This window comes from Dermacentor andersoni, chromosome 2 (genome assembly GCF_023375885.2).
Source record: "Dermacentor andersoni chromosome 2, qqDerAnde1_hic_scaffold, whole genome shotgun sequence".
Classification (NCBI taxonomy): domain Eukaryota; kingdom Metazoa; phylum Arthropoda; class Arachnida; order Ixodida; family Ixodidae; genus Dermacentor; species Dermacentor andersoni.
In genome coordinates, this window is record NC_092815.1 from 117,137,608 (window position 1) to 117,158,796 (window position 21,189).

The 21,189-nt window shown below is 46.6% G+C and overlaps 1 protein-coding gene across 1 annotated transcript; it reads left to right on the forward strand.

Annotated features, from left to right (window-relative positions):
* Positions 1 to 1,368: 1,368 nt before the first annotated feature.
* LOC129387538 (endochitinase-like) lies at positions 1,369 to 20,431 on the forward strand. The gene is made up of 9 exons (XM_055076559.1): positions 1,369 to 1,478; positions 2,736 to 2,827; positions 4,820 to 5,110; positions 8,883 to 9,145; positions 10,998 to 11,101; positions 11,785 to 11,908; positions 16,315 to 16,506; positions 18,437 to 18,556; positions 19,802 to 20,431. The coding sequence occupies exons 2-9, from the start codon at positions 2,761 to 2,763 to the stop codon at positions 19,952 to 19,954; spliced, it is 1,314 nt and encodes a 437-aa protein (XP_054932534.1). The 5' UTR covers positions 1,369 to 1,478; positions 2,736 to 2,760; the 3' UTR covers positions 19,955 to 20,431.
* Positions 20,432 to 21,189: the final 758 nt, after the last annotated feature.

The following is a 21,189-nucleotide window of genomic DNA, read 5'->3' on the forward strand; positions in this document are numbered from 1 at the left end:
AAGGGGAATTCACTGCTCAAGGCGACAAAAGGGAAACGTCATTTCGGAAATAGGCGATTATTCAATACACGAAACTTAAACCCTTCCACAATTTAGCCTCACCCGCCGTGGTGGTTTAGGGGCTGCGATGTTGCGCCAAGCACGAGGCCTCGGAATCAAATCCTGGCCGCGGCAGCCGCAATTGGATGGGGGTGAAATACAAGATACGTCCGTATCCTGTGCATTGTGGGCACGTTAAAGATACCCTGGTGGTAAAAATCAATCCGCAGTCACCCACTACTGCGTGCCTCATCACCAAATTGAGGTCTTGGCACGTAAAACCCAAGAATTTAATTCACAATTTCTCCTAAATAGGCCGTAAAACTTACGGAATGTGCAAATGTAAGGTGCTTCTACTGTGTACAATAATTTTTTACGTACCAGTAAACATAATAGCAGCGCTAAGTTAATTTAGATTGGACACAAAGAAAAGGAAACTCGAAAGAACGAGGCAAGCGCCTGCTCTAGCGCACTACTGTTCTCGTGTCGTCTTATTTTCTTGATTTTATTTTGCTAATTTAATACTAATTACTGTGCTTGCATGCACGAGCCAACAGTTAACCGTATAACCGCCCACCCCCTACCCCCGTTTTAATATGTGTATCATTGTTTTGGAGAATGCATTGATCAAAATATGTCGTAGATTGATCCTACTACTTCGTTCACTTGTTATTTACTTGTAGATTGCGTAATTTTACACTGGTGTAATTAATCAATTTTTTTGTACCAATCTTCTTGTTAACCGAGGGTCCCGCTGCAGTCGTTTGACTTTGGGACACTCGCCGACCAACTAGGTATCTTGAATGAACAAACTGAAACTAAACTGAAACTAACCTAAACAGGCACATCACAACAATCCGCAATGTGCCTACAGTGCTTCTCATTTCTCAGTATTCGCCGAGTTCGAGGTTCAGCCATATTTACAGCGCGCGTATATGCGGATGCGATCCTCCCGCCTCGGCTTCTGGTGCTCCCGCGCTATCTGAGGTTACTGCCGTCGCCAACAGGAATACGAGGAACCGGACGGGCTGTCATCGGCCGCCGCACGTGCGGCGGATTAAAAAAGAAAAAAAGAAAACGAGCGCGACACAAAGATCGCCCACATGCATTTCCAGTTCCGCCAGCAACGAGCCCCCGCCTTCTTTCATTCTCCGCTCGACATTTCGTTGCGCAAATGCGTCGACTGCGTGCTCTGCTCACGCGTCGCGTTCGCCACCCTGCGTCGAGGTTCAGAAAGAGTCGGGGAGGAAGAGAGATAAAAAAAGAAAGGAGTAGCGTTGGCGAGGGCGAGTGAAAGCAAATGACGTGAACGCGTGTGTCGCGGGTCTTCCCCTATCTGGCCGTGGCGTTACAAAACTGGTCGCGGTTTTCTTGCTTATAAACAGTCCGCACGACTCCCACTGCAGCGATCCACGCTGCTGCCTTCGCACTGCTTTCAGGTGAGCGCGCCATAGCTTCGGTCTGAATTTTTTTTTTTTTGTCTCGGTCGCCTAGTTGCGTCTCCGACGTTGGTGAAAATGTAGGTGTATAGCATATGAGTCGGTTTCCGTGCGAGATCATACAGCTTCCGCAGGAAGTATATGCGCGCTGAAATAAGAATGAGGTGTTTCGACAGCGGATACACTGTTTCCGACTGATACTCCCCGCTCATCCACATAGCGAACCCGGGAGCAAGCACCGCGCTTTAATTTCTCACGATTCACCCTAAATACGCTTAGTAACCAAAGCATTGGACCGACTTCGCGCACCTTCCGCTATGTCTCAGTGGGTATGGCTGTGTTCTGCTGCTGGGCGTGTGAGGGCACGGGTCCGATTTCCGACCGTGGCGCGGCCGCAATCTGGTGGGGGGGCAGAATGCAAAGACATTTATGTGCTTAGAATCAGAGCCGTGTTAAAGAACTGCAGATGTGCAAAAAAAAATGTAATCCGGCGTTTTCCCACTGCAACAACTGTCATAGCGTAGCTTTTTGGGCTTGTAGGCGCATCATTTCAATAGCAATGAATAGCGCGCAGAGGATGGGACAATAAATTCAGACGCATAGCCCTCGCACTGTTCGTATGTGTCTGCCTTTTCACTGTCCCGACCTCTGAGCGCTGTTCATTGCTATTCAGCTCTCATAGCCTGCGCGTTTCTTTTGGGACTTTAAAATCCATAACAGCAATTTTCTCAGAATTCGCGACGATCAGAACTGACAACTATAGTCTGGCAACAAGGGCAGCTTATCCCAAGCCGCAGTCATTCTTGAGCTGTGGTTAATTATATCCGATCACCCTTGACCCAGCATATGAACTCTAGATCCATGCGTGTACCGTTTTGTAGTGAACGTTTATAGAAGTGTGGAAATTTCTAGGTCTATATTCTTTCGCGAAAGGTATCTTTCCAAACAGTTCAAAGTTCGTGAAGCTAACACACATGCTAAATATTTCCAAAGGTGCTGCGCAGCTTTCGCGATCGCTTAGACGAATTTGCAGACACAGAAGCCATCAGTTGCAAGGCCAGGAACGAAGGATGGTGCGTGCCCTAGAGACAGTCGCCTGCGTCTCGGCCGCATTTCTTGAAACTTGTAGCGTGAAGAAATGTCGAATATTATTGATTTGAAATGACGTTAGCAACGTGGGTAGCAACGAACAATAAAAGCGTTGCCACTTTTTTTTCTCGGCGTTCACCGGTGCTGCTCGCCAATTCTCCTTTGCAGCTCTAACTCGGGCCAACGAATCACCATGAAGCTACTTGTGCTCCCGCTCGCCTTACTACTGACCTGCGCTTTTGGTATGCCCCAGCAGAACGGTGAGTGCTCGAGTTGTAGTGGACGGGGGCAAAGCACCCGCGCAACAACGTTAGACGTTAGTTGCCGACGAAACTGGTTTTTCTAGTGGCCGAACGTGTACGATCAGGAGAGGGGAAGGAAAATCGGACCTCGAGTGCCCAAGCCCACGAAGGTCATTGTCAGCCAATAAACAAAATATCGCGGGGTAATCAACAGCGTATAGTTACTACAAGGTCCAAAGCGAGGGTCACCACACGAACGCCGCTGGCCATGCAGGCAGAAACGACTCTTATGGGCGCGGTGCTATTCGCCGGCGCGCATGCCCATCTACCGTTCCTCAATTCGCATAATGAATCCCATACTTCCCACTTTTTTTTTTCATCTTGGCAAGAGAGTAGGGAATTGTTCAGTTTTATCAACCTTTTTTCTTTTTATATGCAGTACATACAATGCTATCCTATGGATATACAGGAGAAAGAACTGACTGGCTTGGCCTATGAAACGGACATAGCATGTAGTGGATAAATTCGATTAAAGAAAATGAATATATGGAAGCCGTGCAAACTGCGGGTAAACCTCGACTAATATTAGCATAGCAGGCAGAGCTCGAACGAACAAGACGCAGAAATAAGGTGAGCTTGGAAGTCTGAAGGCTGAACACTACAGAAGCGTACCGAGATGGAACCTAAGTCCAGTGCAACCATATCAACGATAAACGACTATTTCATTGTTCATGCAAGAGTGGCCATGGGCGGTAAATTTTATTTGCGATATCTCCTACAGAGGGCGAAGGAGGAGGAAAACAAAGAGAGAAAGTAGGGATATTAAACAGAGATGCGTCTGGTTGGCTACCCTACCCTGAGGGGACGGGAAAGAGAATAGAAAGATAAGATAGAGAGAAGGAGGGGGAAAGCTGCGGTGAGCTCGCGCACGCACGCACGCGGAGGGCCTGAGCGAGTCAAAAGCGTTCACATAAGCCAGTCGCCCTCAAGAATGACAATAGTATGTCACTGATTTGATAAGCCAACTCGTGACGTTGTCAACTGGTAGTTTCCCTGCAGTAGTCCAAGAAGTTAATCATCAGTTTGAAAAAAAAAACATTTAGTTTCGCGCTGCAACGAGAAATTGGTTCCTCCCTATTCCTATAAGCCCATATCGATACGGAGCACTTAAACTGAAGACAAGGAGATAGCGAAAGGTGTACCATCACCCGCCTTCGTTGCTCAGTGGCTATGGGGTTGGGCTGATGAGCACAAAGTCGCGGGATCGAATCCCGGCCACGGCGGCCGCATTTCGATGGGGTCGAAATGCGAAAACACCCGTGTACTCAGATTTAGGTGCACGTTAAAGAACCCCAGGTGGTCAAAATTTCCGGAGTCCTCCACTACGGCGTGCCTCATAATCAGAAAGTGGTTTTGACGAGTAAAATCCCATAATTTAATTTCAAGGTGTACCATCACTCAGCGGGCACAGTCGTTCTATGCACTTAGCTTGAGCACGCGAGCTGCGCTGCTAAGATGTCGTGCAGCTTGTACAGTAAAGCGCTTTCGTAACGAAGCATTGCGCCCATATTCGTGGTACTGACACCATGAGAATTGAGCTTCAACAGCACAGCAGTAAAAGAAAAAGCTCAAACCGCTTCAATGGGAGCGTGCATGAAATTTCTCAGAAAAGCCGCAGACGCAATGTGCATTTCTTTCACTTACAATATCTAGTTGAAGGAAAAGAAACCAATAGCAAAGGACACGAGATGTTCACACCACCAGTCGTGGTGTGACCATCTCTTCTTGTCTTTTGTGACTGTTTTTTTTTCCTTCAACTATGTACCAACTGGCCCGGATGTCAACCTTTCTACAATATGTAGCTCATGGTTCCAGATGGAGCTTCTATCGGAGCTCAAAAAAATTGCGCGTAATGATTTATGATATGCGGCGTACGCTATGGTGGCGTTCAGAATCCAACTCAACAAAGCACGAGTAACTATAATTCGTGTTTATTTTAATGTTGTTTAGGTAGTGGCACAGGCACGTCAACAGCAAGCACGGCGGCGGTCTCGTCGTCCACCCCAGCGTCAGCCAACGCCACCACATCGACGACGACTCTCTCGGGCGCGCGGTCGGGAGGTCCGGCGCCGATAGTGTGCTACTACTACGGCTGGGCCAACACGCGTCCCCACCCTGCCAACTACGGCGTCAACAACATCCCGGGCGACCTGTGCACGCACGTCAACTTTGCCTACGCGGGCGTCGACCCGGAGACCTGGGAGCTCAGGAGCGAGGTGCCTGAATACGAGAGCAACAGGGGTGAGCAGCCTTGGCCAGTTCTTACGGCACAGAAAATCCTACCACCATTTGATCTTTTCGCGAAGGCTGCCAATCGTCTCGGTATTGTGTGTGCAGTGTTTGCGGCTCGGAGACGTATAGCACGTTTCGAGTGTCATGTCTCGCATGGAATGACATGGGTACCGTGTATGGTTATCAAGTCTAAGGTTCCACTTTTCCTTCGATTATTTTCGCATCGTACATCCTCATGTACTACATTGTGCAGACGAACCATGACTATGAAATAAAACAAAGGATTAGTAATCAATCACCGAAACACTATATTTGAGTATTCTGTATACTTATCGGGACGAAAGATTCAAATCAAGCCAACAGATTCCGACTGCACAAGAACGTTTGGTATGCTAAAGGGTGAATATACGACGTTGCATTTAAGGTAAAGAACTAAACACATTTAAAAATAATGTAAGATGATGCTCTAATTCTTTACTGGACGAACTGTTGCCCAGAAACGGCAAGTAACACTCAAATCACATTGATAGCGGTGAGTGCTGTCCTCGGTCGCCTAATCTAATCACGCGTGCAAAAGAATGAGTCCCCCATTTCGGCGTGTTATTGCGGTATTTTCCAGATTAATCGCTGGCGCATGTGTACAACACTGTTCGCGGCGGGCGTGAAGTCTGATCATATAAGCCTGCTTCGCTGTAGAAGTGGCCACAACAATCGAGAGATTACATAGAAGCCGCCCGCCTGTCTACGATCTTTGGATCTATGGTACAAGCCATAGATCCCTGTTGTACTACATCGAACGCAACCAATTATACGTGCACATAAACTTGCATTAATCACACGTTTTATGCCGCAGGACAACCTTTCGAATTGAAAAAACAAAAAGCAAACCCCGCCAAAAAGCGATACGACTCGCGGCAGTAATACACAAAGATATTTTTGTTTACGCAATATATTTATCCTAACGGTGGACGCCAAATTTAAACCGATACGGAAGCAGGTTGTAACCACGTTCTAATTTTGCAAGCAACCGCGCGTTCGAGTCAGCGTTGTAATATGTTCCATCATTATCTGGTGCCACGCAGCGATACGTACCTTGTGATACCAGGGCTATGCTTGTAGCAGCCGATCCCGGAGCTTCTCTGGTCTGCCCGCATAAGCACAGCAACATAAATGCGCATCCATTTAACATAAATCCAACATAAATGCGCATCCTTGTACAGAGAGAATTGCGAGGTGCTAGACCTTATCACCTCACTCCGACCACTGCAGTTCGCCGGCGACGCTTGCGCATGTTCGCAGTGACTGGGCGCCACGATGACGTAGGTTGCGCCGGCACTTGGCCTAAATGCAATCAGGATTGGCGAATATATGGGAAATATCGTGACCGTGTGCTCCCCGATTTCTGAAGCCGTGGTGCCATATTATCCCTTTACTGCACAATTTTTTGCTTCCTCAAAATATTATTCATGGAGTTGTAGGGAAGCGTAACAGTACCTGTACTCCCATGGAAACTTAATTTAGCGAATTTCTGTGGTTTCAGTTTGCAGAAAAAGAGTATGTTGCATATTTGCAACAATGTGCAAATAAAGAAGAAGTTGAAAGTGAAAGATAGATTTAGTGTGATTCATACTCAGCTGCTTATTTGCACGTGACAGTCATTGGTGCACCTATGGTTTAGTGCGGAGCAAAAAGAAGCATATGTACATGCTTGTGCAGCACAGGTGGTTCCCACATTTCGTGCAGTACGTCATGCAGATTCCCGTGCAGCCAGGAAACAATTCAGAGTTTTCGGATTATTGTCAAAATTTAGAACATCGAAGCACAGACGTAAGGCTGTGCCCGTGACGACGTGACACGGCAACGTGCGGATGCACAGCGTATTTTGGAAAAGAAAAAAGGAAATTCGACCATAGAACATCTTGTCCACATATTGAATCGAAGCGGACTTACACTCGTGGTTGTCGTGACTAACTGAAAGGTCACTGCCTTCATTATCAGGAGGAATTGCTCGGCCATACCAGCGTTTCGGAGCCATTTCACTTTTCCGAAGAAAATAAACCATGTACACGTTGTTGCATTTGTGCAACATAGCAATGTTCTGTCTCCAGGAACAAACTATTCCGAAATGACAATGTTTTTTTGAATCTACAGAGTCAGAAAGATGTGGAGCACAGTGTAAGAATTTTTTTTTTTTGCGCTTTGTCTTATGGAGAAATGCATTTACAATTCGTAAAACTTACCTATATCACTGCTCGCGGGCGCGCGCAGCATCCGCCACGTTTGTTTTGGTAGAAGATGCGAAGGATTAGCACAGATTGCAGCACAAGGCGGCGCGTTTTACAGACCAATGTTGCGGAAATGCAACAACTCGTACAGGCAGCTCCAAACTGACTTTGCTTCCGTTTTTAACGCCCTTCATCAGAATGTTGCGTAAATGCAACAACGTGCAGTAAAGGGTTAAACAGGGTGTTTCACGTAATTTGAACCAAGGACTTAAAAAAAAAGGTGCTTAACCGCAACTGAATGAAACCAACGACATATCATTTGCCCTCATGTGGCGCTCCTTGGCGTATCTTTTATATTGCGCTTACTTAGTTAAATTTATGATTGATCTTCGTTAATTTTGTTTACATTCGCTTTAGGGCCAAGTGCGTTTTGTTTACTTGTACAGGGCAATCGAAAACCACCGATCCAATTTTTTGTGGCAACGTGCACGCTGCGTGGCGATTTCTCCGGCGTTTAAAGACAGCCCGCGAAATATGAAATAAAACCACGTCACTGCGCTCATGCGCTACCGTGTTGCAGCGCTCTCAACCGGGCTTTGTGCGAAATAACCGTGCGCGCGGACCGTGGAGAAGTGAGCGGCTGCGGCTCTAGGCATCGGCTTCGTAGTACGTCAGCATCTTTAGCGGTGGTATACACGGAAAGGAAGCACCGGCGTGCGGTTGAGCGCGCGGCAATAGGATAAGGGCACGAGTGCAGTCACGTGGTTTTATTTAATGCTTCGTGGACTTTTTTTAAACGTCGGAAAAAAGTCAGCATGTACGGTGCCACAAAAGAATGGAATGGGCCATTTTTGAATCCCCTCTACAACGCAACGAAACGCACTTGGCTCTATAGAGCATATTAAAAATTTGATGATTGATCTTAATTAATAAACTAAGTAGGCGCAACATAAAAAATATCCTAAGGAGCGCCCCATGACGGCAAGCTGTATGTCGTTGGTTTTGTTCAGTTGCGGTTAACCACTTTATTTTTAATTTTTCGTTCAAGTTAAGTGAAACACCCTGTACACGTACCAGCATTTAGGTCGAATGCTGACGCCTCTAGCCGTCCTATAATCTAAATCTTTTGACAGCTTCCATCCATGTCGGCCGTATACGTGGGGATGGTATATTTCACTTGTGTTTAAGGCCTGCAAGCTAGCCAATTGATGCGCTTGACGCCAAAATAGGAGCGATCGACCGAATCGTCAGCGAGCCGGTGTCAAGTAGAAATGCGAGCGCGAGGCGCAGGGACTCCTCTGAGCCGTTTTACTCCTTCAGCAGTTCCACGCTCGAAACTAAGTTTTCTGTGTCCGTGCGTCCTGTATAGCACCAGCCAGAAATCTCATCGTACGTTCTTATCTACGTACTCAACGCACCAGCTACAAATCACATATATACAAACACCTTTTCTGATACCGGCACCATGATCCGCAACCTGCACGAGTCGGTGCTTTTTGTGAGCACTCTGTTGCGAATATTCAGCGCTAAACTGATACCTAATGCCTTCTTCGCAGAACTCTTCAAAAACTTCACGGCCATAAAGACCAAGTACCCCCAGCTGAAGACGCTCCTGTCGGTCGGCGGCTGGCAGCAAGAGAACGGCGTGTTCTCCGCGCTCGTCAGAAACGCTGACAGGAGGGCGCTCTTCATCGAGAGCGTCCTGCTCTGGATGAAGGAGTACAACCTGGATGGCGTGGACATGGCCTGGCGCTTCCCTGGCGTCTCCTACCGCGGAGGATCGCCGCGCGACAAGGAAAACTACGCCAGCCTCATCAGGGTGAGGAGGAGTGGGCGATAGTAGGAGCTGGGAAAACGAACATACAACACATGTAGTTCCACTAGTTCTGTGCACCAGGATAAAAGCAACAATAAGCTACTACACGTTCAGTGAAGACAGAGAAAATATTAAGCAACTATAAAACGGACTTGTCTTATACGATCCTTCGTATTTCTACTATTCCCATTTCCCAGGGCACTGTGGACGTTCTGTAGCATGCGAATAGCTGGAGCTGTGGTACTATTATTGCATTATCACATTATTGCAACGACCGCTGGCGCTTTTCTAATCTGTGTATATTCCTTTTGCCTCACTGGCGGCCAAGTAGAGCTAGGTCTCTACGACATTTCAAGCTATGGGCCCACTAAATGAACTTGATCCAGTGCATAGCGCACTCACTATCTCGAACCCCTCGCGGTGGGAGGCCTGCTTTGTCTTGTTCAGGAGGGGTTAAGCCTTCTCGCGCCTTCAGCTTCCGTAATGCTGCACAAAATTGGTCGGAAAAAATCTAGAAAACTTCGTCACTGCGCAAAACGAAGCACGCAACCCAAGCTCTCAAGGCTGCGCTGTTTGTTGCCACCAGACAAAGTGACTAATGGGTCGTCACGCGCTCTCTTGAGTCGTGTCGAGGCGGCGGCTGCAATAAAGTGTCGTAGCATTTTCGTTTCTTCTTCTTTTCCCCTTCTCGAGTACATAGCTGCAGCTAAGCTTGCAGAAAACACGATGACCGTCGCGAACTACTCTAAAAACAAGAGTTACGCGATTACGTTACGAAACTACAGTGCGTATCTTCGCCAAAATAGCCAGTAGGGGAATTCCCAGTCTGATCATATCGCCGATCGCCGGCAACGTTCTCAGTGCGCGAACCAGGCCTGCCGCAGCTTGAGTAACATAAGTTTGGTCATAAGTATAATTGAGGAAGAAACTACATTGGTGATCATCAGCAGGGTAGCACTGCGTGCGATAAGATGGGAAACTGTACACCGACGAGGTATGAGTGCAAAGCACACACGAATGCGCAATTGCAACCTCAACAACGAAGAAAAAAAAACATAATTTGTTGAATAGCGTTATGCGGTCACATTCGTTCTTGAGCGATAAAGGTCAACCAAATCTTGCTGTTCATCATATAAGCACCCTTTCTCATTCTTTTTTCTTCTTGCTCTTCGCACTTTATTTGGTCAGGCGCCATTTACTCGTCCATGTCATTGCCAGTAAATGCACCTTATTGGCAAATTAGGACAGATATGTCATGGTCACGTAAGAAGTCGGTAAAAAGGTTTTGATAATTGTTAGTCATTACCGAGAATGGCCACACGAGCAAGAAATATCGAACAAGGAATGGGTACTTGTCTTCGTCAGGGCAGCAAATGCTTTCCTTAGCAGTGTTTATGTATGCGCGTGTCTCACCCTGCCCACTCACAATAAGGGAGGAGGATGGGGATAATCGTGGTTCATATTTCGGTTCAGTATTTTCACTACTCTGGATGTGTCTACGTATAAATCAGCATAAAATGCGTCGCGTAGTAATCGAAGACTGCATACGTACATGCATTCACTAAAGTGAGGCCGCTATACATGGTCAATCTTCAAGCGGTGTTCTGCGTAACTTCCATGTGCATATAGGCGGCTCTTCAATCTGCTAGCAGCACATTTATTTTCACATCACTCTTCCCGTTCACTGCACCAGACTCCTTGTGCTCTGAAAACAACGTGCATGTTAACGCCATGCCGCTATAACCACTCAGTATTTATGAGTGCGGGAATCGTGAGCTTGAGCCCTCTTCCTGTGAGAAGTAACAAAGGCGTGTGTATTAATTGCAGTCTGCTTTCTTTTCTCTCTCACCAACAGGAGCTGGCTGGCGCTTTTGAAGGGAAAGGCCTGTTGCTCACGGTCGTCATGCCAGTTACCGATGAGTTCCTTAATACCGGATACAACATTTCAGAAATTTCCAAGTGAGTGACGTGCTATAAATCCTTGCATTGGTGCTAACGGCAGCCATTGATAAGCCCTGTAAAGCATATTTTAGGCTATTTAATTTATTTCTCACACCCCAAGAAACAGCTCACTTTTCATGTTTACTGTTTACTAAGTTACGTATCTACAACGACGAAAACGCTGAAAAAAAAATGTTGTTGTTAAATAAAATGGGGATGCGGTGTGCGACATTACGTTTGAAATGGAGCAGCTTGCTCAGTCAGATCGCCTAAATGTACCACGACTGTTGGCCTGAAAGCTAGAACTTATTTAATTAACAGTGAGAAAAAGGACTTGAAAGACAAGTCTATTGACAGCAGGAAGCGCCCATAACACCACCGCTAGACTTCGTACTGCCAGCATTTATGGACAAAAATATTTGCACTCGAGTTACACGGCTGCTCAAACAGCTTTCTCTACGGGTGTCAAAAGAAATAAAATGCAGTCTAGAGTGCTCGGGGATCATGTTGCGTAGTGAGATTACACCCTTCGCAGCCATAGGGTGTAGCCGGCTGACACCTGAAACCGCACTTAATGAAAAATATTTCACACTGCTAATGAGTTAACATTGATTCTGATGATGAACAACGCTGTCTGGACGCTTTAAATATCCCCTCATTGAAGTTTCAACGGTTTGTTGCTCTTCATCATCTGCCCTCAGGTACGTCGACTGGATCAATGCACAGGCCTACGATCTCAGGGGAGCTTGGAACGGTGTCACAGACGTCCACACTCCACTCTACTCCAGGTCTATTGACGTCGGCCCGCAAGCAACGTTGAATGTGGTAAGTGCACATGATAGTTTAGGGTTGGGCCTTTGGACCAGCCTGACCAAGATTGCTTTATTTATTAAATACGCACCTTATTGTGCCGACGAGGGCTTTATGTTTCGTACACATTTAACACTATCTGCAAATAAATAAACAAATCGCCATGCACAACCGGACAGCGACGAGAAGGAGAGAAGACGACGAGCGCCGACACCCAACAAGCATTTTTCTCTGAAGGCAACATTGACCATATGCAGACTCGGTTTGGAAGCCCCGGTTTGGAAGCGCGCTGTGATTTGTGGTTCCATCGAACACCAATGAGCTACATAGTTCCGTGTCCTGGTTCAGTGGACACTCATGCTCTCCTATGTATATTCGCGTTTGAGGCTTTCATCAATCATTTGCGAAGCCACGAGTGACTGTTTACTCGTTGTGGCCTTCACACGATAGAGCGTTCACGGTAGTTGTGGCTTGTACGTGTTGTAATTCATGTGGCCCGTTGTACTTCGTTGCAACTATTGTGGATATAACGCGGTGCCCGGGCTGTCTATGCCCACACCCCAAAACTGTCATGATCGTGTCATACCAGAAAAAGAAAGAGCACGTGATGTGTATCAATGACCAATATGGTTACTAATGTCGGTCCCATCAGTCATTGCCAGAACCCTTAATCTTGGACAGTAACCGGACCCGCAACGTTCTCACCTGGTTTCACTGCTATTGTACATTGAGCGTTCAATTGAGTACACATTTTCATGCTCAGCATTAGCCCCTTCTTACATTTGTGAACCAGGGTCTCCGGAGTGTGAAACGGAGACGCTGGTTAAACGGAGACAAACCGTGATTCGAATCCCGGGGCCGCGCTATTCTCCACCGGAAAATACAAAAAAAAAAAAACCGTGTGTTGAGAAAATTGCACAAACAGGCCTGGAGTGCGGCCTGATCCCGGTGACCAGAACCGGTAACGCACTCTCTCACCAGAGCAGGATTGGCCACCCTGGTGCAGTACTTGGCCACAACCTCCTATATGAATACAACAATCGAACCCCGGCCCTCAGTCCCCAGCAGCCGCGAAGCAACTGACCACGGCGGCGGTCAGATCTGTGACGCTGCAGAGGGTGCTAAGAATACCTGGCTCCGGACAGGCCGCCATTGGAATCTGAACCTGGCAACGTTTAACGTTAGAACGCTATCTAGTGAGGCGAGTCTAGCAGTGTTATTGGAGGAATTAGAGGGTAGTAAATGGGATATAATAGGGCTCAGTGAGGTTAGGAGGACAAAAGAAGCATATACAGTGCTAAAAAGCGGGCATGTACTGTGTTACCGGGGCTTAGCGGAGAGACGAGAACTAGGAGTCGGATTCCTGATTAATAAGGAAATAGCTGGTAACATACAGGAATTCTATAGCATTAACGAGAGGGTGGCATGTCTTGTTGTGAAACTTAATAAGAGGTACAAAATGAAGGTTGTACAGGTCTACGCTCCTACATCTAGTCATGATGACCAGGAAGTCGAAAGCTTTTATGAAGACGTAGAATCGGCGATGGGTAAAGTCAAAACAAAATACACTATACTGATGGGCGACTTCAATGCCAGGGTAGGCAAGAAGCAGGCTGGCGACAAGTCAGTGGGGGAATATGGCATAGGCTCTAGGAATAGCAGAGGAGAATTATTAGTAGAGTTTGCAGAACAGAATAATATGCGTATAATGAATACCTTTTTCCGCAAGCGGGTTAGCCGAAAGTGGACGTGGAGGAGCCCGAATGGTGAGACTAGAAATGAAATCGACTTCATACTCTGCGCGAACCCTGGCATCATTCAAGATGTAGACGTGCTCGGCAAGGTACGCTGCAGTGACCACAGGATGGTAAGAACTCGAATTAGCCTAGACTTGAGGAGGGAACGAAAGAAACTGGTACACAAGAAGCCAATCAATGAGTTAGCGGTAAGAGGGAAAGTAGAGGAATTCCGGATCAAACTACAGAACAGGTATTCGGCTTTAACTCAGGAAGAGGACCTTAGTGTTGAAGCAATGAACGACAATCTCATGGGCATCATCAAGGAGTGCGCAATAGAAGTCGGTGGTAACGCCGTTAGACAGGAAACCAGTAAGCTATCGCAGGAGACGAAAGATCTGATCAAGAAACGCCAATGTATGAAAGCCTCTAATCCTACAGCTAGAATAGAACTGGCAGAACTTTCTAAGTTAATCAACAAGCGTAAGACAGCGGACATCAGGAACTATAATATGGATAGAATTGAACAGGCTCTCAGGAACGGAGGAAGCCTAAAAACAGTGAAGAAGAAACTAGGAATAGGCAAGAATCAGATGTGTGCGTTAAGAGACAAAGCCGGCAATATCGTTACTAATATGGACGAGATAGTTCAAGTGGCTGAGGAGTTCTATAGAGATTTATACAGTACCAGTGGCACCCACGACGATAGTGGAAGAGAGAATAGCCTAGAGGAATTCGAAATCCCACAGGTAACGCCAGAAGAAGTAAAGAAAGCCTTAGGAGCTATGCAAAGGGGGAAGGCAGCTGGGGAGGATCAGGTAACAGCAGATTTGTTGAAGGATGGTGGTCAGATTGTTCTAGAGAAACTGGCCACCCTGTATACGCAATGCCTCATAACCTCGAGCGTACCGGAATCTTGGAAGAACGCTAACATAATCCTAATCCATAAGAAAGGGGACGCCAAAGACTTGAAAAATTATAGACCGATCAGCTTACTGTCCGTTGCCTACAAAGTATTTACTAAAGTAATCGCAAATAGAATCAGGAACACCTTAGACTTCTGTCAACCAAAGGACCAGGCAGGATTCCGTAAAGGCTACTCAACAATAGACCATATTCACACTATCAATCAAGTGATAGAGAAATGTGCAGAATATAACCAACCCTTATATATAGCTTTCATTGATTACGAGAAAGCGTTTGATTCAGTCGAAACCTCAGCAGTCATGGAGGCATTACGGAATCAGGGTGTAGATGAGCCATATGTAAAAATACTGGAAGATATCTATAGCGGCTCCACAGCCACCGTAGTCCTCCACAAAGAAAGCAACAAAATCCCTATAAAGAAAGGCGTCAGACAGGGAGATACGATATCTCCAATGCTATTCACAGCATGTTTACAGGAGGTATTCAGAGGCCTGGAGTGGGAAGAATTGGGGATAAAAGTTGATGGAGAATACCTTAGCAACTTGCGATTCGCTGATGATATTGCCTTGCTTAGTAACTCAGGAGACCAATTGCAATGCATGCTCACTGACCTGGAGAGGCAAAGCAGAAGGGTGGGTCTGAAAATTAATCTGCAGAAAACTAAAGTACTGTTTAACAGTCTCGGAAGAGAACAGCAGTTTACGATAGGTAGCGAAACACTGGAAGTGGTAAGGGAATACATCTACTTAGGGCAGGTAGTGACCACGGATCCGGATCATGAGACTGAAATAACCAGAAGAATAAGAATGGGTTGGGGTGCGTTTGGCAGGCATTCTCAAATCATGAACAGTAGGTTGCCACTATCCCTCAAAAGGAAAGTGTACAACAGCTGTGTGTTACCAGTACTCACATATGGGGCAGAAACCTGGAGGCTTACGAAAAGGGTTCTGCTGAAATTGAGAACGACGCAACGAGCTATGGAAAGAAGAATGATGGGTGTAACGTTAAGGGATAAGAAAAGAGCAGATTGGGTGAGGCAACAAACGCGGGTAAACGACATCTTAGTTGAAATCAAGAAAAAGAAATGGGCATGGGCCGGACATGTAATGAGGAGGGAAGATAACCGATGGTCACTAAGAGCTACGGACTGGATTCCAAGAGAAGGGAAGCGTAGCAGGGGGCGGCAGAAAGTTAGGTGGGCAGATGACATTAAGACGTTTGCAGGGACAACATGGCCACAATTAGTACATGACCGGGGTAGTTGGAGAAGTATGGGAGAGGCCTTTGCCCTGCAGTGGGCGTAACTAGGCTGATGATGATGATGATGATGATGATGACATTTGTGAAAATTATATTTTGCCTCTACCGTCACCATCTATCTTTCTTTTTTTCTCTTCCATGCCAAGTAGCGGGCCAGAACCGTGCACGCATCAAACCGACTTCTGGGCTTTCTTCCGAATGATATCTCCCTGAAATTGCGTCTCGGGAATCAAATCATTCGATAGAACTGTCGATTTCAGTGCCTTGTTCACCCCTGCGCAGAGAGCCACGCCGCTCTTAGTCGCGTTGGGTTCACTGTTCTTTGCTTCTCGGCGTTTGCTCAAGTTTATACCGTTCTATACCTTGAGCGTCATTGTTCTTGCTGTTATTGTTTGTCCTTGCGGGTGTAGCCTTCAGCGTACCTTTACAAGTGCAGAGCAATCAGTTTCTCAGGCACACCTTCCGATCACGCGCGCCCGTTTGCTTGTTTTCCCGCAGAAAGACGGCCTTGCCCGCATCGTGAGCGGCGGAGCGCCAAAGTCCAAGGTGGTGATGGGCATCGCCTTCTTCGGCCGGGGATTCACGCTGCTCGATCCGCAGCAGCACGGCCTCCACGCCCTCATCAACCGCGACGTGCCGCCGCACGCCGGGCCCTTTGTTAGGAGCAACGAGATCTTCGCCTACTACGAGGTCAGTGCAACCGAGCAGCTCTCCTTCGATCTCAGTCTCGGAGGTCGCAAGAGACTACATTCCACGAGAACTGAACGTTCGAACTATTACAGCACAAGTTGCGAATCGACAGAAGCGAATGCGAGGAAGTCTTTCGCGTGAGCATGCACGGTAAGAAGTCGCTGCGTAAGAGCCTGTCGGTAACATTATCCAGTCTTAAAACTCGGAATCCAAGACCGTATAATAGCTGTTCAATATCAGTTGTTGAATGTTAAATTTAATTTTGTCTCGTGAATCTCTCTAGCTCACGTTGAAGCTGGTTACGCAGTTAGCACTGAGTAACTTCATCTGCCCTTGCTTTTAATGATACGTGTAAGAATTGTAATAGAAAATCTTCGGGATCGAAAACTACTGACACTAAAAAACATTAACTCGGCCTTACCTGCGAGAAGGTATCGTTTCCTCAGCACTATAAGTACACCCATCCTTGAAATAGCGCGCTTACTTGTCTGCAAAGGATTCATCATTGTTGAACATCGATCTTTGCAGGATTCTAAGTGGGCCACCTACGTTATCCCATGTGCATTATCTGCTCATTTCGTTTTGTCGCTACAGGTTGTCATGGCTGCGGTGCTCTATTTCACTTTCCGCACCCACAGTTGGTTCACATTGCGGTTCGCACGTGATTTCGCGTGCAAGCGGCAATGATCAAAAACAACGTAAAGCAACGTGCCCTCAAGTTTTCTGTCTCTCGATATATTTGATTTGTACAGCTGCTCGCTCGCCGGCACCCGCACCTTGAATGTTCAGCGAAGATGCGTCAGAGCGCAAATAATGACGCTGCGAAAACAGCGCGCTACGTTGCTGGTCATGTATATTCAGGATGCACACTGACAATGACGGTCGAAGCACCACATTGCTTTTTAAAGCATGATGTTGAAATGAACGAATGAATGAATAAGATAATGCTGCGAAAAATTTCGCACAACGCTCGTGTACTTGGATTTAGGTGCACATTAAAAAACCCCAGGTGATCAAAATTAATCCAGAGCACCCCACTATAGGGAGTACTTCGTAACCATATCGCGGTATTGGCACGTAAATCATCAGAAATTTTTTTAAGGGCCACATCTCGCAATTCATACAACGAGGTCAACAGACGGCGTTACTCTGAAGTCTGCACAAACATGTCTATGCTGTCACGGGGGAATTCTGACGTGTTGTCCCGAAATGTTGCTCAAAGGAAGGGAAGCGGTAAAAATCTTAATTTGTCGAATTCGTCATGCGCGTCCAGAACACGGCCCCGGAGAAAACGCACAACTTTCCTGTATATCTCCCTCATGGTCGATTCTACCTCGTGTGGCACTGTTAAAATTGCCGGGACGCGAACTTTGTGCTCGCACATGCTTGCATGCGGTCTTTGTAGATATGACACACCATGCCCGCACCGTGATGATAGCCATGCATTATTTCAGACCCCCATATCAAAGCCTCACATTTCCGTTTTCTTTGATGTGGGCCTCAAGCAAGAGCCACAATCTTGAATCGCAAGGGCTTGGAAACCTGTGCCAGAATGTTTCACTCCCTTCAACCCCTTGACTTGTTGACGTAGTCTATAGCCTGCTCCGTACTTTCTTGTCATTTTGACAAGAATATGGCGCACAAAGAAACGCGTAGACCTCATCAGCACGCCATATATCGATAAATTAATCTGGTGTTGGGCTGCTAAGCACGAGGTCGCGGGATCGAATCTCGGCCACGGCGGCCACATTTCGATGGGAGCGAAATGCGAAAACACCCGTGTACTTAGATTTGGGTGCACGTTAAAGAACCCCAGGTGCTCGGAATTTCCGGAGTCTCTCACTACGGCGTGCCTCATAATCAGAAAGTGGTTTTGGCACGTAAAACCCTATAATTTAAATTAATCTCCTTCTGTCGTTCGACATTTCAGATCTGCCTTAACTTGAAAGGAAACTGGAAACGAGAGTTTGACGACGAAGGCAAGTGCCCGTACGTCTACTACAGGGACCAGTGGATCGGCTACGAGGATGCTGTCAGCATTCAGCACAAGGTACGCATAACCCCTGTCGTACGCCTAACGCAAGCTGGACTATGCATCGGCATGACAATTTCGCAAATTCCTACTTTGCTTTATTGATGCCCGTGCTACCCTAACTGACAGCTGCTATATGTGCAGCGATGCTGTGAAAAACCAATTGCTAATCTATAGTAATCAAGCAGAAGTTGAGCCATCAGTTGCAAGTTAGATGCTTAATAATCGTTCTTTCTTGCCTCTGACTACAAGTAGGTCGTATTTTGTTAGGATACAGCTAGTTGGTTTATCTAAAAAAAAAACTTTTTGACTATTCCACCAGCAACTCTTGCCAAAAATTTCAGTCCCCTTCCTTGTTGGGGCTCTCCCGATGTCATTCTGTGTTGGTGTTGTTCTTATTCCCGTTATTATTATTATTAGTAGTAGTAGTAGTTTTCACCTTGTAGGCAACGTAAAGTAAAACATTTTTTACCATTGATCAACAATTGCTTTGTTAAAAAAAAACTGGTTTCCCTGTTGAGACGTCATAAAATAACCAGCGTACTGCTTTAGTTTCGTGGGGTTTATGTCTCATAATGTTTTTATCAATTGATTCACGGCCTGATTTAATGCTCGTTTGCTCACTGCTGACGTTCGCGTTCGTGTACTATAGAAGATACGAAATCGCCGTGACGTTCTATGCCTCTCCTTAGGGCTGCGACAATCCCGCGTCAAGGATACAAATGGCATTGGGTGCTGTTCTGCCCATCTCGTGCTCTAAATCGCATAATTATCATCCGTGCCAACCTCTAAAAAACTGGCGTCTGTCTCTGGCTACCGGAAAAGTTTCAGTGTGGTCCTGCTCTTGCTGCGCCGTGATGGCATGTACTGGAAAACGGAAATATTTCCATAATATCCATGGAGCGTTGTGGTGAACCCTATATATGTGAATATAGTAAAATTAGAAGAGCGCAAAAATATGACACGGACAAGACCGAACAACACAAGCGCTGCAGTGACAAGAAAGCACTTCCTGCAGTCACAGGAAGTGCTCAAAATGGAAAATTTCTGCCAGTACTTTATCAGACGTATGGGCCTTGTCAACTCAACGTTTCCAGCAACCTCGTTTCTCCCTTCCTGAAGCTATAGTTAACCATTAACCTGTATATATGAACTGACTAAAGCGTTCCGGTGACAGCTGCACAGGAAGTGGCTTTGTAACTTTGCGCGAAAACTTTAACAGGTAAAAGAGGTGCTCAAGTTTGCGCTTGCTTATTCTTCCAGATTGACTTCCTTCAACAAGAGGGCTACCGTGGTGTCTACGTGTTCAACAACGATCTGGACGACTTCCGGGGCTTCTGCGGTGAACCCAACATCCTCCTCAAGACCATCAAGAACGGTTTGAGCGAAAAGAACGAGATCCCTGTGTCGGCCTGAAGGTCGACGTCCGCAGTCTCAGTCAGGAGGATCGTGGCAACCTAGTCACTTTGTCAAGCACAGCAACTTCAGGAATTATATTCATTGTGATGCGAACAGACTGCGTGCTTTTTCCCCTGCATATCGATTGACATTTCATGAAAACACCAAAGCAAGCCATGCCAGCGCCTTCACCGCCAGAAATGCGCCCCTCCTCTGCGCTGGCGCACTTCTCATTACACTAGCAACACATCACAGTGGCGTTGCTAAGCACAAGCCAGAATCGTAATTGCTTTACGTTCGAAACAAAAACGCGTGAGCAGCTGCTCATAGCTCACTCATTTAGAACATGAACAACTGTTTCACATTGTTTGATTATCAGAAATGTATAATTGCCACAGATGCAATGCTTGGAATGCATATTGCAGTACACACGTGGTGATTTAGCTGTGCCATGGAAATCATCCACGCAATGAAAATAAAGGCGGGTCACAAAGAGTTTGTGTAGTGTCTCGTCCAATGCGTTTGCAAGCGAAATTGCAGTCGATGAAGCGATGGCATGTACGGGACGACCGACACATTGCCAAAACTTCCTCAAAGTCAAAGCTGCGGGGAACTGTTTATATATCAACTGTTTAGATTAAGAACCGCTACCCAGCCGAGCCGGCTCATAACGGTACCACTTAAAGCGGACTTTGTCTTACTACCAGTCATTTTTCAAATGTTTAACAAATGCTGCAAAAAGCTTTTGGGTGTCCTTTCAAATACACCAACCATGTCCTTGCGCCAATTCGGTTAGAACGCACGTAATGAATTTCATTGTAGCAGCGCTATGGCAAGCAAACGTGTAAAGCAAGTGTCTTGCTAGCATACACACCAGGAAGGAGAGAACGCTCGCTGCACACGTAAGTGCTGGCGGCGAGCTTCGGGGTGATTTTAAACTGAACGCCCTTTTGCGGTAAATGTGTCAGCGCGAAGTGCGTCCAGATAGATAGTGTTCTCGTCAGTATATACTTCTGCTGTAGTTTCTTGCCTTGTTCTTCAAGAAAGGCAAGGGTGTCGCAGAAACATGGAGACTTCATTTCGTCAATGGACTAACAAGGGAAGCCGAAGCCTAAAAGAAAAGTAGTAAGACTTGAATCCCCTTTGTCGTAACACTGCTTCTGGGCTGAAGCTTCGCTTCTTCCTCGCCTCGTCAAAACCTTTGCTGACACCTTGCTGACATCTGACGGCCTTTTGTAAACAGGGTGTCCCAG